The sequence below is a fragment of the Nicotiana tomentosiformis genome, chromosome 11 (assembly GCF_000390325.3).
Source record: "Nicotiana tomentosiformis chromosome 11, ASM39032v3, whole genome shotgun sequence".
Classification (NCBI taxonomy): domain Eukaryota; kingdom Viridiplantae; phylum Streptophyta; class Magnoliopsida; order Solanales; family Solanaceae; genus Nicotiana; species Nicotiana tomentosiformis.
This window is the reverse complement of record NC_090822.1, coordinates 76,868,252-76,884,414: the sequence shown is the minus strand read 5'-3', so window position 1 is coordinate 76,884,414 and position 16,163 is coordinate 76,868,252. Positions and strand designations below refer to the sequence as shown.

General features: G+C 39.8%; 1 protein-coding gene across 1 annotated transcript; it reads left to right on the top strand.

The window, feature by feature from the left end:
* The first annotated feature begins 6,392 nt into the window (after positions 1 to 6,392).
* LOC138901707 (uncharacterized) lies at positions 6,393 to 6,770 on the top strand. The gene has a single exon (XM_070189489.1). The coding sequence runs from the start codon at positions 6,393 to 6,395 to the stop codon at positions 6,768 to 6,770; it is 378 nt and encodes a 125-aa protein (XP_070045590.1).
* The last annotated feature ends 9,393 nt before the right edge of the window (positions 6,771 to 16,163 follow it).

Sequence of the window (16,163 nt, the reverse complement as noted above, 5' to 3'; positions counted from 1 at the left end):
TGTTTCACACAAATAACTAATTTCTAAATACCCGGCAACGGTGCCAAAAACTTATTGGGTCCAAACGCACATGCAAGTATATACGGTCGACATGTAATAATGTGATAAGAAAGTATCGTCCCCACGAGGATTTATGATCGACTATTTTTCAATCTAAGTTATTTATAAATTTAATGCTCAAGTGAGTGTTAAGAAGATAATTGTGATTTTTGTAACTAAATTACTACGAACTAATAAGCAAGCAAGAAAATAAGATCGCAAGTAAAGCAAACAAATACTTAAAAGAATTCAATGTGATGGAGATATTCCAGAGTTATGGGATTAATGTCTCTCCTATTGCGCTTTTCGGGTAGATATAATGACTTGACTTATCTAATTTGTTGATTAGCAGGGTTTATTATGCTCGCGAAGTTCTTTCGATGCTTCGCTCTCCTATTCAAGCCAACCTAAGACTATATGTCTATAGAATCAAATTTGATAAGAATGCATGTATATTTCCTACAAAAATAACCAAGTAATGCAACTAGAATATGTCTATCCCAATCACGAATCTATTCTCCAATGCCCAAATTCAAGAACTTACCTTATTCAACCTTATATGTAATCTATAGTTCCCACTTTCGAGTTCAACTATAAATTCGTAGATAGTACTCTATTGTTAGCTATGCAATAGAACAATTAAGTGCAAGATTGAATAAACAAATTGCTATGATAAAAGTCAAGCAAAACAATTAATCGTCCATTTACAATAGTCAAGAACGACCCATAACCCCATAATAGTGATGTTCTTAGCCACTATGTTCATAAAAATCATCAAAATATTGTTTTCAAACATAAAAGCTATGAATACTAGAAGAAGAATGGAAGAATTGATGAATTTCGTGCTCCTGAGTGTTTCGTACTTGTGTTTCTCTCTCAAAGTGGTGTCTCTCCCTCCAAAATAGGTTTAGACTTGCTTTTATATGAGTTGGGGGCGTCTTGGGTCGAAATAACCAAGTTCCGGATGAAATAGGATAAGTTCTCGTCACCCAGCGCCTAGGGTAGCGCGGGGGGGCTGGGAATTTTGAACTTCTGGAAACTGTTCCACAGGTAGCGCCCCACGCTACCTGTGGCACTACTTTGTGGCTTTTTCTCGTTTCTTTCCCTTTTCGCTTCAATTCACGCACTTTTGTCCCAAATTGTCTCGGGATGATTCCTATTCATAAAAGTACCACTAATTAGAATAAATCATTACATTACACATCAGAAATTTATGAACCATGAATAAAATGTGAGTCAATATGCACATAAATATACATACTTTAAGCCGAATATCAATGTACTTCAACTTTTTAACTTTTTTGGCTCTAAGCTTTTTTCAGGACGAAAAGTGTCATTTTCAGTTTTTTTTAAACTTTTTAATCGACTGAGCTATAGATTAAAAGTATGATATATCTGTACTTATGAAGCAGAGAGTTAGACTAAACTGAGAATTATACCTTTGCACTTGGCTATTCAAGTGTAAATCATGTCGCTAACAATAATATCATTTCAGAAACGATAAAATCAACCCGGTGAATATATTCAGCTAAAATATAATCACCACCTTGTTGAAACAAGGACTTGGCTTAACTCTTCAACTTTTGGTTGGTGGCTGAAATCTAAAAGTTATTATTCATTACAGGATGGTCATGACTCATGATTGAAAGCTATTGCTTTTTCATAGGGAATAATTAAAGATTGTAGAGACGGCTCTTATAAAGATGTGGTTATTCTGTAATTGTTGTTAAATTAAAATCTGATCAGATTAATCTTAACCATTGATCGAAATGAAAAAGTTGTGATGCACCAATCAGTTGGAGACATGGAATTACAGGCAAGATTGTAACACAAAAGCCTAGCAATGGCTGGGATCATAAAAATGGACTAGTACTTCAAGTATCACCATTAAACCTAGATGTCATCTAAATTTTTGGCATGCCAGGACTAGGTAAAACAACCAAGAAATATATTCTAGTATCTCACATCAGAATATATCTTTTGGGACAAGGATGTTTTACTTAACCTAGGCATGCTAACAACTAAGATAACATCCAGGTGAGACGATGCTTTTAATATTTCAGCAGAGAACCGTTGTTTTTCTTTTTTAAAGCCTCGCGTGAACTACAAAACACTAATGAAGAGTTCATGTGAAAGGTGCAAAATTGACGATGAAGAAAAACCCTACTACTCTAAAGGTGAGAGAGAAATCATATTTATAGACAGTGCTAAGTTAAAGGGGTGGCAACTGGCACAATGTGGGCTTCCTTTTTGTGTTACATTCCAGCTAAATGTGGACTGGTGCTTCAGGTTTTCCTTCTAATATTTGGGTTGCAACTTGTGTGTTTCGGTGATACCGGGCTAACACAATAGTTCAAAGTTTTTTAGAAATATGATACTTTTTTGCGGTAATTTTTGACCCCCTCTTACACCATAAGATATCAGCTGTTGAAACAATTCATTTAGTATTTGATCAATTAATATATTGACAAGTTACTTCAACATTAATACCACTCAACTGTAGGTTTGACATAGACGATGGAGTCTGGAAGCAAAGTAACATATTTTAGTGACTTGAAGAACAAAACTAACGTGAAAAAAAAGAGAGCAGAAGTACCTATAGCGCATGGTACCTATGCATTATATTGCCCTGTCCTAACTGCCATTAGCCTGCCCAGAGCGGTACGCCTTACACTATAGTATCCATATTAAACCCTTATTCCCCGACAAAAAGTGCACAAGGTGCCCCCTCCTCCCTATAACGACTTGGCCGGTCATTTTGTGTATTATAACCATATTCCTCTGTTTATTACTTCTTCTATGTTCATTTGCGGTTATGTTACTTGTCGGGATAGTTGGATTTGGTTTTGGGATGGTTTCAGAGTGAATTGGGACACTTAGTCCCATGGTTGGAAGCTTAAGTTGAAAGAGTTGACCAGAGTTTGACTGTTACGTAGACAATTACGGAATGGAAATTTTATGGTTCCGATAGCTTTGTATGATGATTTTGGACTTAGGCGTATGTCCGGATGTTGATTTGGAGGTCCGTGGGTTGATTTGATGCTTTTTGGTGAAAGTTGAAAAGTTCAAAGTTTGGAAGGTTGAGAGGTTTGACCGAGAATTGATTTTATTGATATCGAGTTTGGATTTTAGTTCCGGGAGTTGAAATATGTCCGTTGTGTTATTTGGGACTTGCATGAAAAATTTGAGGTCATTTGGAATTGATTTGATATGGTTCGACATGAGTTTAAAAAGTTGGAAGTTTATTAGTTTTATTAGGCTTGAATTAATGTGTGATTCGTGATTTTGGTATTGTTTGATGTGATTTGAGGCTTCGAGTAAATTCATATTGTGTTTAAGGACTAATTGGTATATTTGGATGAGGTCTCAGGGGGAAGGAGGGGGGGGGAGGGGCATCAGGTGTGCTTCAGATGAGTTTCAAACCATTTTCTTCATGTCTGGACAACTAATCTACTGTCCGGTGGGTGCTTCTTCGCGTTCGCGACACAGTGGTCGCGTTCACTGAAGCTTCTTGGTTGGAAGACGAAGTGCTCTTCGTGTTCGCAAGTTCGGGAACACGTTCGCGATGCTTTGGAGGGTAGTGGCCTTCGCGAACGCGAGATGGAGGACTCGTTCGCATAGAAGGGAGGCCGACTAGGGGAACTAGGCCTTAAGCCTTCACGTTCGCGTGGGAGCTTTCGCATTCACGTAGGCATGGGGTCGTTAGTCATCATGTTCACGACTAGGTCGTCGCGTTTGCGAAAGAGGTTTTGGCACCTGACGAAGTTTGTGCATCGCGAACGCGATGCTTTTTCCGCGTTCGCGAAAGTTAATGCCTGGGTAGACTATATAGTACTCTATTTCGAGGGTTTGAGTTATTATATCATATTTTGAGTTGTGGAAATCGGATTTGGGCGATTTTAGAGAGAATATTTACGTATTAGATCAGGGTAAATATATTTGACTCAGATTTGTCCATTGTTCAAGATTCTATCTTTGTTTTTAGCATTTAATTGGTGATTTGAATTGGAGAAATTGGGGATTTTTGTGAAAACGTTTCCAAAACATAAATTGAGGATTTGAAGGCCGATTTGAGGTCGGAATTGGATGATTTTGGTATGGTTGGACTCGTAACTGAATGGTGTTCAAAATTTTTGTGTTTTACGAGGTTCCAGGGTGCGGGCCCAAGCCCAGGGTTGACTTTTTGATTTTGATAAAGATCGAAACATTATTATTTGAAGTTGTTTCCTATGGCACTTTTTGATGATATTAAGTTGTTTGTGACTAGATTCAAGTCATTCAAAGGTCGATACGTGTGGGAAAGGCTTTTTGGAATATTGATTTGCACATTTTGAGGTAAGTAACATATCTAAACTTGGATTTGAGGGTATTTAACCCCCGGGACCATGTTGTATGAATCGTATTGGGGTGACGCACATGCTAGGTGACGGGCGTGTGGGCGTGCACCGGAGTAATCATGATCCGAGTTAAATTTTAGACTATTACCATATTTGTTTGCTATCATACCTTATTATATCTGTATGTTTCCTACTTGTTGATTATCTGTGTTGTGATTCATGTTAGAAATCATGTTTAGACTATGTAATTATTTGGATGAGACCTAATGAGGCTATTTCTATTGTTTCGAGATGTCTGTCTTAACTGTAATTATACACCCAGTCATAGTTCTTCATTTGTATATTATACCTCAGTCTTTGTACATTATTCATTGTTACATCACATGTTGTGGTTGTTTTTCCATAAGTGATACTGCTTGGGCTGAGTGATATGAGATTGTGAGCCTTGAGAGGTTGATAACTGAGGTTGGCTGTAAATCCATGTTGAGACTCTTATTTTGGATGGGGCTTCACGCCGCAATAGGCGATATTGGATTTATTATTATTTGAATCGGTATCCATGTCACAGCAGGTCTTATTGACTTTTGATTAGCTCTTGGACAGGATCCGCCCCTCCAGAGTCTGATATACCAACAGTGAGCACATGCATAGTGATATATATACACGTACTTTAGTGAGGGGCATTGATGCAAGACACCCATATAGTGCCGAGTGATGGTGTGTGTATGTGACGAAGGGGGCATTTGAGGCAGACACCTTAAGTCAGTTGAGAGTGAGAGTACTTGAGATTATAACCATGGAATCATTAACTCGACATGCATATTTGACATGTAGGCATAGAGAAGTATTTTCCTCATACTAGCTGTTAAATGAAATGTTCTTATCCGTTTTGGACTTTAACTGTTATATTTGGAAGCATGCCTAAATTCCTGTATTATGAACGAGCTGAGCATGATAGTTTTTTTGAGTTATTTACTGTTACGATCATCATTATATCCTATGTTGTTTTGATATTAGTCTCTGACTGTTCTTCTGAGCTCGTCACTACTTTCAGCCCAAGGTTAGGTTTGTTACTTATTGAATACATTGGATCGGTTGTACTCATATTACACTCTGCACTTTATGTACAGATCCAGGTACTTCCAGACGTGGTGTTTTCTAAAGCCGTGTTAGTTCTAGTACTTGGGAGACTATGAGGCAGATGGTATATTGTCTGCAGACCTTGAAGTTCTCTTTAATTTATTTCATTTATTGCTGTTCTATTATCCACACAGTTGTATTGAGGATTTGGTTTTGTATTCTTACATTCAGTAGTGCTCATGTACACATTAACACCAGATCATTGGGTTGGTTGTAGCAGTATATGTGGAGCCACCAGTTGCTCCAATGGAGGCGTAGGTAACAGATACTGTTGAGCCGGTAGGACCAACCCAGAAACTGGCGGTGCCTATTATAATGCATGGTATTTGGAGGCTTTGGGTCAGATTTTGAGTGTGTATACGGGCTTGGCTCAGATGGTTTTGATGCCAGTTGCACCAACTATCTCACAGGATGTGGGAGGAGCTCAGACTCCCGCCGCCCGTACTCTAGAGCAGCTAGCTTAAGGCCATCAGACACCGGGATTATTACCTGTACAACCAGTTATTGCTGCTCCGGCCAAGGCCGATCTATCTATGTCTCATGCGGAACATAGGAGGTTAGAAAAGTTTAGGAAGCTTGATCCACTCGAGTTCAGTGGAGCAGAGTCAGAGGATGCTTTGGATTTTTTGGACCGTTGTCATCGGATTCTTCGCACTGCAGGTATTGTGGATAACGGTAGAGTTGCTTTCACTACCTTTCAGCTGACAGGGGTAGCCTACAAATTGTGGAGAGATTTTGAGTTAGCCAGGCCAGATGGAGCAGCGCCACTTACGTGGCATAAGTTCTCAGCTCTCTTCTTAGATAAATTTGTCCCACAAACGCGCAGAAAGAAGTTGGCATAGGCAGTTTGAGCAGCTATGCCAGGAGGGTATAACCATGACCCAATACGAGATAAGATTTGCAGATTTGGCACGCCATGCCATATGGTTGGTTCCCACTAAGAGGGAGAGGATCAAGAGGTTCATTGATGACCTCAACTATGGTCTACGTTACAGTTTGGCTCGAGAGGCCGAGACGGGTGTCGGGTTTGACCAAATAGTTGAGATTGCTAGGCGCTTGGAGCAGGTTCGCAGGCTCGAGCGTGAGGATTGGGAGGGCAAAATGCCCAATGGTTCAGGTTGTTTTAGTGGTACCTCATATGGAGGTCAGTCACATCGCAACAGAGGTCATCCTTATAGGCCCACACAGATTACTCATCAGGTTTCTCGTAGTCCATTAGCTAGCCATGGTTCATACAAAACCCATCCACTTTAGTCATCTTTCAGTGCACTCCTAACTCAGATTTCATACCGTGCCCCTTTAGTTCAGGGTTCGTCAGTTATGGGTTCTTCCAATGGTTATACTAGTTCTCGAGGCCTGATTCACACCTCGTAGTCATCCATGTTGCTACAAGTGTAGGGAGTTAGGTCATGTGAGGAGGTTTTGACCCTATTTTACTGGAGGTCCTATGTATCAGAGAGGTCAGGCTACGACTTCTGCACCAATTACAACACCACCCGCTCAGCCAAATCGGGGTAGAGGTCGTTCAGGTCGAGGTCGCCCTAGAGGGAGAGGTCCGACAAGTGGTGGTCAGGCTCGATGCTATGCTTTTCCTACCTAGCCAGAGGCGTTTGCTTCAGACGCAGTTATCACAAGTATTGTTTCTGTGGCCATCGGGATGCTTCAGTAATATTTGACCCTGGTTCCACTTATTCACATGTATCAGCGTACTTTGATCGTTATTTGGACATGCCCCGTGATTGTTTAGTTATGCATGTTCATGTATCTACGTTTGGTAATATGTGGTGGCTATTGAGAGTTATGAGATGAGTTGTTGATATTTTACGGCTTACCATGGTTGATTTTGACATGATTCTAGGCATAGATTGGTTGTCACCATATCATGCTATCCTTGATTGCCACACTAAGACTGTGACATTGGCGATACGGGGGTGTCGAGATTAGAGTGGAGAGCCTCCCTGGATTATGTTCCTAGTAGAGTTATTTCACATTTGAAGGCTCAACGGATTGTTGAGAATGGATGTTTAGCATATTTGGCTTCGTGAAGGATGTTAATGATGGTGCTCCTACCATTGAGTTAGTTCCAGTTGTGAGAGACTTACCAGATGTGTTTCCAGCAGAGCTACCAGGCATGCCACCTAACAGGAAAATCAATTTTGGTATTGACTTGGTGCTCGCAACTCAACCCATCTCTATTTCACCGCAACTTGATAAGGGCATAATGAGGCCTAGTATGTCACCTTGGGGCGCACCAGTTGCATTTTTGAAGAAGAATTATGGTACTACGAGGATGTGTATTGACTAAAGGCAGCTACACAAAGTGACAATCAAGAACAAGTACCCTCTATCGTGAAGTGATGATTTATTTGATTAGCTTTAGGGTGATAAAGTGTTTTCAAAGATTAATTTGAGGTCTGTGTATCATCAGCTGAATCCGGGATTTAGATATTCCGAAGACGGCATGCAGGACTCGCTATGGTCACTACGAATTTTTGGTGATGTCTTTTGGGTTGACCAATACCCCAGCATCTTTTATACACCTGATGAATAATGTATTTCAGCCATATCTTGATTCTTTTGTCATAGTATTCATTGATGACATATTGGTGTACTTATGCAGCCAAGAGGATCATGAGCAGCATCTGAGGATTATACTCCAGACCTTGAGAGAGAAGAAGCTATATGCTAAATTCTCCAAGTATGAATTTTGGCTTGACTCGATGGTGTTTTGGGGCACGTGGTGTCCAGTGAGGGGATCAAGGTAGATCTGAAGATAATTGAGGCAGTTCAGAGTTGACCTAGACCTTCTTATGCTATTGAGATCCGAAGTTTCTTTGTTTTGGTCGAATATTATCATTGTTTAGTGGAGGGTTTCTTATCCATTACCGCACCTTTGACAAGATTGACCTAGAAAGGTGCTCCTTTCAGATAGTCCGATGAGTGTGAGGTGAGCTTTTAGAATCTCAAAACTGCATTGGCCACATCCCCATTGTGGTGTTGCCTATAGGTTTGGGATCTTATACCATGTATTGTGATGCATCGTGTATTGAGCTTGGCGTAGTGTTGATGTATAACGATAGGGTGATTGCCTACGCGTCTCGGTAGTTGAAGGTTTATGAGAAGCTTTACCTTGTACATGACTTAAAGTTGGCAGCCATTGTTCACGCACCAAATATTTATAGGCACTATATATACAGCGTTCCATGTGAGGTCTATACTAACTACTAGGGTCTCCAGCATCTGTTCAAATAGAAGGACCTTCATTTGAGGCAACGGAGATGGTTAGAGTTGCTGAAAGACTATCATATCACCATATTATATCATACGTGAAAGGCCAATGTGGTGGACGATGCATTGTGTAGGAAGGCTGAGAGTATGGGCAGTTTGGCATATTTACTGGTAGCAGAGAGGCCACTAGCCATGGATGTACAGGCTTTGGCTTTGTGAGATTGGATGTTTTGGAGCCTTTCCGAGTTCTTGCTTGCGTTGTTGCAAAATCATTGTTGTTGGAGCATATCAAGGCTCGCGAGTTTGATGATCCTCACTTGTTGGTGTTGAAGGACACAATGCAATGGGGTGGTGCTAAGGCCAATGTGATGATGGGGTTATGCGGCTTCAAGGCCAAATTTGTGTTCTAAATGTTGATGAGTTGAGAGATTTGATCCTTGAGGAGTCTCACAACTCATTCTATTCCATTTACCTAAGTGTCACAAAAATGTACCGTGACTTGAAACAACACTATTGGTGGCGGAGAATGTAGAAAGATATTGTTGCTTATGTCTCTCGGTGTTAGAATTGTCAACATGTGAAGTATAAGCATCAGAAACCGGGAGGGTTGATTCAGAGATTGGAGATACTGGAGTGGAAGTAGGAGCGCATCACCATGATTTTTGTGGTAGGCTTACCATGGACCTTGAAGAAATTTGACGTAGTCTGAGTTATTGTGGACCGGTTGACAAAGTCCACACACTTCATCCGGTGATGACTTCCTATTCTTCAGAGTGGTTGGCTTAGATTTACATCCGAGAGATTATCCACCTGCATGGCATGCCCATTTCCATCATTTTTTTATCGAGGCACACAGTTCACATCGCAGATTTGGAGAGCAATGCAATGAGAGTTTGGCAGATGGGTTGAGTTGAGTACATCATGTGAGCGACGAAGTTACTAGGGATGGCACCTTGTGAGGCCTTGTACGGGAGGCGACGTTGTTCTCCGGTTGGTTGGTTCGATCATGGGGAGGCTAGATTGTTGGGCACTGATTTGGTCTGTGATGCTATGAAGAAGGTTAATGAGATTCAGGTGTGATTTCCTACAACACAATGCATATAGAAGAGTTATGTGAACCGAAAGGTCCGAGATATAGCTTATACAGTGAGTGAGAAGGTTCTACTCAGAGTTTCGCCCATGAAGGGTATGCTGAGATTCGGGAAGAAAGGGACGTTGAGTCCTAGATAGATTGGCCCTTTTAAGGTGCTTGAGGGAGAGTTGGTGAGGTGGCCTACAGACTTGCCTTGCCACCTAGTCTATCGGGAGTTCACTAGTGTTTCATGTTTCGATGCTTCAGAAGTTCTATGGTGATCTTTGTCATGTTCTGGACTTCAGCACGGTGCAGTTAAATAGGGATTTGACTTATGATGTGGAGCCAGTGGCCATTTTGGATTGGTAAGTTCGAAAGTTGAGATCAAAGAATATAGCATCAGTGAATGTTCAATGGAGAAGTTAGCCGGTCGAGGAGGACACTTGAGAGACCCAGCAGGAGATACAGACCAGATATCCTCACATTATTGAGACTCCGGATATGATTTTAGACCCGTTCGAAGACGAACATTTATTTAAGAGGGGGAGAACGTAACGACCCGGCCGATCACTTTGTGTATTGTAGCTTATTCCCCTATTTCTTGCTTCTTATATTTTCATTTATGGTTATGCGACTTGTCGATATGGTTGGATTTGGTTTCAGGGTGATTTCACAGTGAATTGGGACACTTAGTCCCAAGGTTGAAAGTTTAAGTTGACAGAGTTGACCGGAGTTTGACTTCTATGTAGACAACTTTGGAACAGAGTTTTGATGCTTATGATAGCTTTGTATGGTGATTTTGTACTTAGGCGTATGTCTAGATATTGATTTGGAGGTCTGTGGGCTGATTTGTTGCTTTGTGGCAAAAGTTGGAAAGTTGAATGTTTTGAAGGTTGAAAGATTTGAGTGAGAGTTGAATTTAATGATATCAGGTTTCCATTTTGGTTTCGGAAGTTGGAATAGGTTTGTTGTGTCATTTGGGACTTGCATGAAAAATTTGAGGTCATTCAGAGTTGATTTGATATGGCTCGACATGTGTTTTAGAAGTTGCAAGTTCATTTGTTTTACTAAGCTTGAATTGATGTGTAATTCATAATTTTGGTGTCGTTTGATATGATTTGAGGTTTCGAGTAAGTTCGTATTGTGTTTTAGGACTTGGTGGTATATTTGGATGGGGTCTTGGGGGCTTCGGGTATGTTTCAGATGAATTTCAGACCATTTTCTTCATGTTTGGACAACTGATCTGGTGTTTGGTGTGTGCTTCTTCGCGTTTGCGAGACAATGGTCGTGTTCACAAAGGATTCTTTGTTGGCAGGTGAAGTGCTCTTTGCGTTTTCAAGTCCGGCAATGCGTTCGCGATGCTTTGGAGGGAAGTGGACTTCACGAACTCGAGATGGAGGATGCATTCCTTTAGAAGGGAAGTTCACTGGGGGCACTAGGCCTTAAGCCTTCGCATTCGCATGGGAGCTTCCATCTTCGCATAGGCATGGTGTCGTTGGTCATTGCATTCACGACTTGGTCATCGTGTTCGTGAAGGAGGTTTTGGCAGCTGGCTAAGTTGGTGCTTTCCGAACGTGATGCTTCTTCCGTGTTTGCGCAGGGTAATGCCTGGGCACACTATATAGTACTCTATTTCGAGGGTTTGAGTTATTTATATCATATTTTGAGTTGTGGAGCTCAAATTTGGGTGATTTTGGAGGAGAGTTTTATATTTTGGATTGGGGTAAGTATTTGTTACTCGAATTTGTCCATTATTCATAGTTTCATCTTTGTTTTTATCATTTACTTAGTGATTTAAATTGGAGAAATTGGGGTTTTTTTGTGAAAACCTTTCTAAAACATAAATTGATGATTTGAAGGCGATTTAAGGTTGGAATTAGATGATTTTGGTGGTTGAAATCGTAATTAAATGGGTGTTCGGAATTTATAAGTTTTGTCGGGTTTTGGGTTGCGGGTCCAGGGTTGATTATTTGATTTTAATAAAGATAGAAACTTTATTGTTTGAAGTTGTTTCCTACGACATTATTTAACGATATTATATTTTTTATGACTAGATTCAATTCGTTAGGAGGCCGATATACGTGAAAAAGCTTGAGGTAAGTAATATATCTAAACTTGGGTTTGAGGGTATTTAACCATGGGAGCCATGTTATATGAATCATATTGGAGTGTCACACATGCTAGGTGATGTGCGTGTGGGAGTGAACCAGAGTATCCATTTTTTCTTACTTGTTGATTATCCGTGCTGTAATTCATGTTAAAAATCATGTTTAGGCTATGCAATTATTTGGTTGAGACCTAATGAGGCTATTTATGTTGTTTTAAGTTGTCTGTCTTAACTTTAATTATACACCTAGTCTTGGTTCTTCATTTGCATATTATACCCCAGTCTTTGTATACTATTCATTATTACATCTCATGTTGTGATTATTTTTCCATATGTGATACTACTTGGACCGAGTGATATGAGATTGTGAGCCTTGATACTTGAGAGGTTGATAACTAAGGTGGGCTGTAGAGCCACGTTGAGACTCTTATTTTGGATGGGGCTTCATGCCGCAACAGGCCATATTGGATTTATTATTAATTTGATCGGGATTTATGCCATAACAAGCCTTATTGACTTTTGATTAGCACTTGGGCGGGATCCTCCCCTCCAGAGTCTGACATACCGGCAGTGAGCGCAGGAATAATGATATAGATACACGCGTTTTTTAGGGGCATTGATGCTAAGCACTTGTACAGTTCTGAGTGATGGGGTGTGTGTGACGAAGTGGGAATTTTAGGCAAGCACCTTCAATGAGCTGAGAGTGAGAGTACTTGAGATTATCACCATAGAATCATTAAATTGACATGTAGGCATAGAGATGTATTTTCATGATGCTAGCTGGTAAATGAGATGGTTTTTCCCGTGTTGGGCTTTACTGTTGTATTTGGAAGCATGCCTAAATTCATGTATTGTGAACAAGCTGAGCATGGTCGTTTCTTTGGGTTATTTACTGTTATGGTTATCATTAAATCCTATGTTGTTAGTGATATTGGTCTCTGACTGTTCTTCTGAGTTCGTCACTTGGTTTTATTTTTTATTGAGTACATGGGGTCGGTTGTACTCATACTACACTATACACTTCATATGCAGATCCGGGTACTTTTGGACGTGGTGATTGCTAAAGTAGTGTTGGTACCAGTACTAGGGAGACTATGAGATAGCTTCTATGTTGTCCGCAGACCTTGAAGTTCTCTTTCATTTATTTCCTTTATTACTGCATAATTGTATTGAGGATTTAGTTTTGTATTTTTATATTCAGTAGTGCTCATGTACTCGTTAACACTAGATCGTTGGGATGGTTGTAGAAATATTATGTTGTTTTCATCAAATATTTGAGATATTTCCGCTTCTGAGTTTAATTAAACTATGTTTTATCAAGTTTGTTATTATATGTCACTGTTGGCTTACCTAGCAAGTAGTGATAGGCGACATCGCAACTCCAGTGGGAGTTGGGTCGTGACCCCCTCCCTTGGTTAAATTGCTCCATTAATGGCTAGTGAAGGTCCCACCACGTGGAGTTTTCCAAGTTTTCTATCTAAAAATACAAGACTAAAGCGTAGAAGAAGAATTTTGCTCGAATTTGGGGGAAAATGAGCATTTCGGCCAAATTAAACATTAAGTAAAGAACTTCAATGTGAGGTATTTTTTACCAAATGTTTTGCTTATAATAACCGGAGATATTATAGCTAATGTTTATAGTAAACCATGTATTCTTGTATTTTTTCCAAGTTTGACAAGTGTTTTAACCCAAAATTGCCTCTCTTTTTACCCGAATGGAAATGTTTTTGAATTTAAATTCTGTAATTCGGGAATTTCGTGTAAAAGTCTAAATTATATGTCACGACCCGGAATCCCAATCTCGAGACTGTGATGACGCCTAACATTTTACTTGCTAGACGAGCCAAGGTTAGCTAAATACTTAACCAGTTTTAACAATTTAAATCAGAACATCAATAATAAAAAGTTGCAATAGTTTGAAATAGGTGTGATAAATAGAACGTAACGTAGTCTAAGCACATCCTAGAAATCTGGAATCACGAATACATGATAAGACTAGAATTCTACAGATAAAGCCTGAACGAAATACAACTGTTCGGAAAAAAAATAGTAAAAGTAGGATCGAAGGGACTTGAGGGACTGCGAAAATCACCAGTTCTACCTCAAGTTTCCCCTAGCTGTCAAATTCGAGCAGTTTCTGTTACGCACCGCTAGGACAACACCGGTATCTGCACAAGAAGTGCAAAAGTGTAGCATGAGTACAATCGACCCCATGTACTCTATCAGTGCCGAGCCTAACCTCGACGAAGTAGTGACGAGGCTATGGCAAGTCACTCATAAATAACCTGCACGAGAATAATAACAACAGAAAACAAGAATAGAAGTAAAAAAGCAAATTCATATGAACGGACCGAAGGTCAACTACCAGAGGGCCCCAGAAGAAAAATAAACTCAAATCTCATATTAAAATTCCGAGAACAATCTCTACAACCACAAACAACTTATAACACATTAAATCTATTGCGGCACGCAACCCGATCCCACCATATCATCATCTGTTCATATCATATTCCGTCCTTATTCCTTCATATCATTTCATATCCTTTCAATACCGTTGCGGCGTGACCGATGCTAACAATTTCAAATTTATCAACATAAATAACTCAACAACAATATTTACGAAATATCAACATAAAAGAAGATGAAACGTACTGAACATTTAATATCCACCAATATAACAGAGAATATCTAATACCTCGAAATTCTAAACCTTTTCGATTCATCAATACAAAAAGAGCTAAACGGCTCACATAAGAGAAATAACATAATAGAGTGCATCGAATGATATAAGGATAAATAAAAACAGGTAAAATATGTGACAATGAGAATGTACAATTAAGGCAAGTAGAAAATGAGTAAAAATCGTGTGAGAAATGAACAAATTCAAGCAAGTAACAATTAACAAGTATAATATAGATGTCAAGTAAGAACATGCAATAATTGAAGTATATAACTAGAAAAAACACGGAATAAATAAAGACATTAAAATAAATAGCCAAATCCCGCATGCTAAATCCCATGGTGGAGCATATACACTTGTCACCTCTCATATACAATGTTTCTCCTCATAATTCACATAACAAATAGTTCAACAAGTCCAAACTCCCTCAAATCCAAGTTAGATACAACACTTACCTCTTTTCGAAATCAAATACACTTAACTACGGTCTTTCCTTTAGAATTAGCCTCCAAACCGGTCAAATCTAGCCAAATATAGTTTAAATAATTTAAAAATAAGCTTTACATACAACCCGCGAGTGAAAACGATTCGATTTGATGAATTTGAAAAACATCAACAAAAGTCAAACCTTGGCCCACTTGGCCAAAACCAGGGATTCAGACCAAAACTCGATTACCCATTCACCCCAAGTCCGGTTATGTAATTTGTTTTGATATCCGAACTCAATTTGAGGTGTAAATCTTAGTTTTGCAAAATCCCTAAATTCTATCCAAATCCCTAATTTCTACCATTCGATTCATGGATTAAAGGTCAAAATCAATGGGTGATTATAAAAATACATCAAAACTAGTAAAAAATGGCTAACCAATAAAGTGGTGATGAAATTCCTCCTCAAAATCGCCATTAGGCCAAGCTCTAGCTTTCAAAATGGTCAAAATGACCAAATCCCGATTTTTAACTCTTTAAATATCTCGGCGTCAGGTGTTCTTCGCATTCTCTAAGTACCAAACGCGTTCGCGATGCACCGGCCAATTGGCCTTCGCATTCGCGAAGGCTTAACTCCCTGCATGTCTTCGAGTTCGCGAACCAAGGTCCGTATTCGCAAAGAGGGACCACCTAATCTTCCCCCCAGATCCTACGAAGCTTCGCGTTTGTGTGAAGCCTGTGGCATTCGCAAAGGATAAGCCCCCCATTGCTTCACGTTCACAACCGGCTTCTTGCGTTTACGAAGAACATCCAGCTCCCAACCAAAATTTCCCCTTCACGGCCGCGAAGCACAATGCACCAGACACGAAAACACAGCTGAAAACTAGCAATCCCCTAAGTCCAAAATGATTCGAAGCCTATCCAGAACTCACCCGAGCCCCTCGGGCTTCAAACCAAATATGTACACAGGTCTAACAACATCATATAAACTCACCCGCATAATAAAAATAGCAAAATAACATTTAGAAACACGGATCGAACATCAAAACACATGAAATTCAATAGAAAACTCAAGAACCTCTAGAATCACAACCAAGCGTCGAATCCTATCAAACCAACTCCAAACTGGACCAA

Bases quoted from the DNA above. Each gene is read 5' to 3' on its own strand.
- LOC138901707 (XM_070189489.1), top strand. From the start codon at position 6,393: ATGACCCAATACGAGATAAGATTTGCAGATTTGGCACGCCATGCCATA.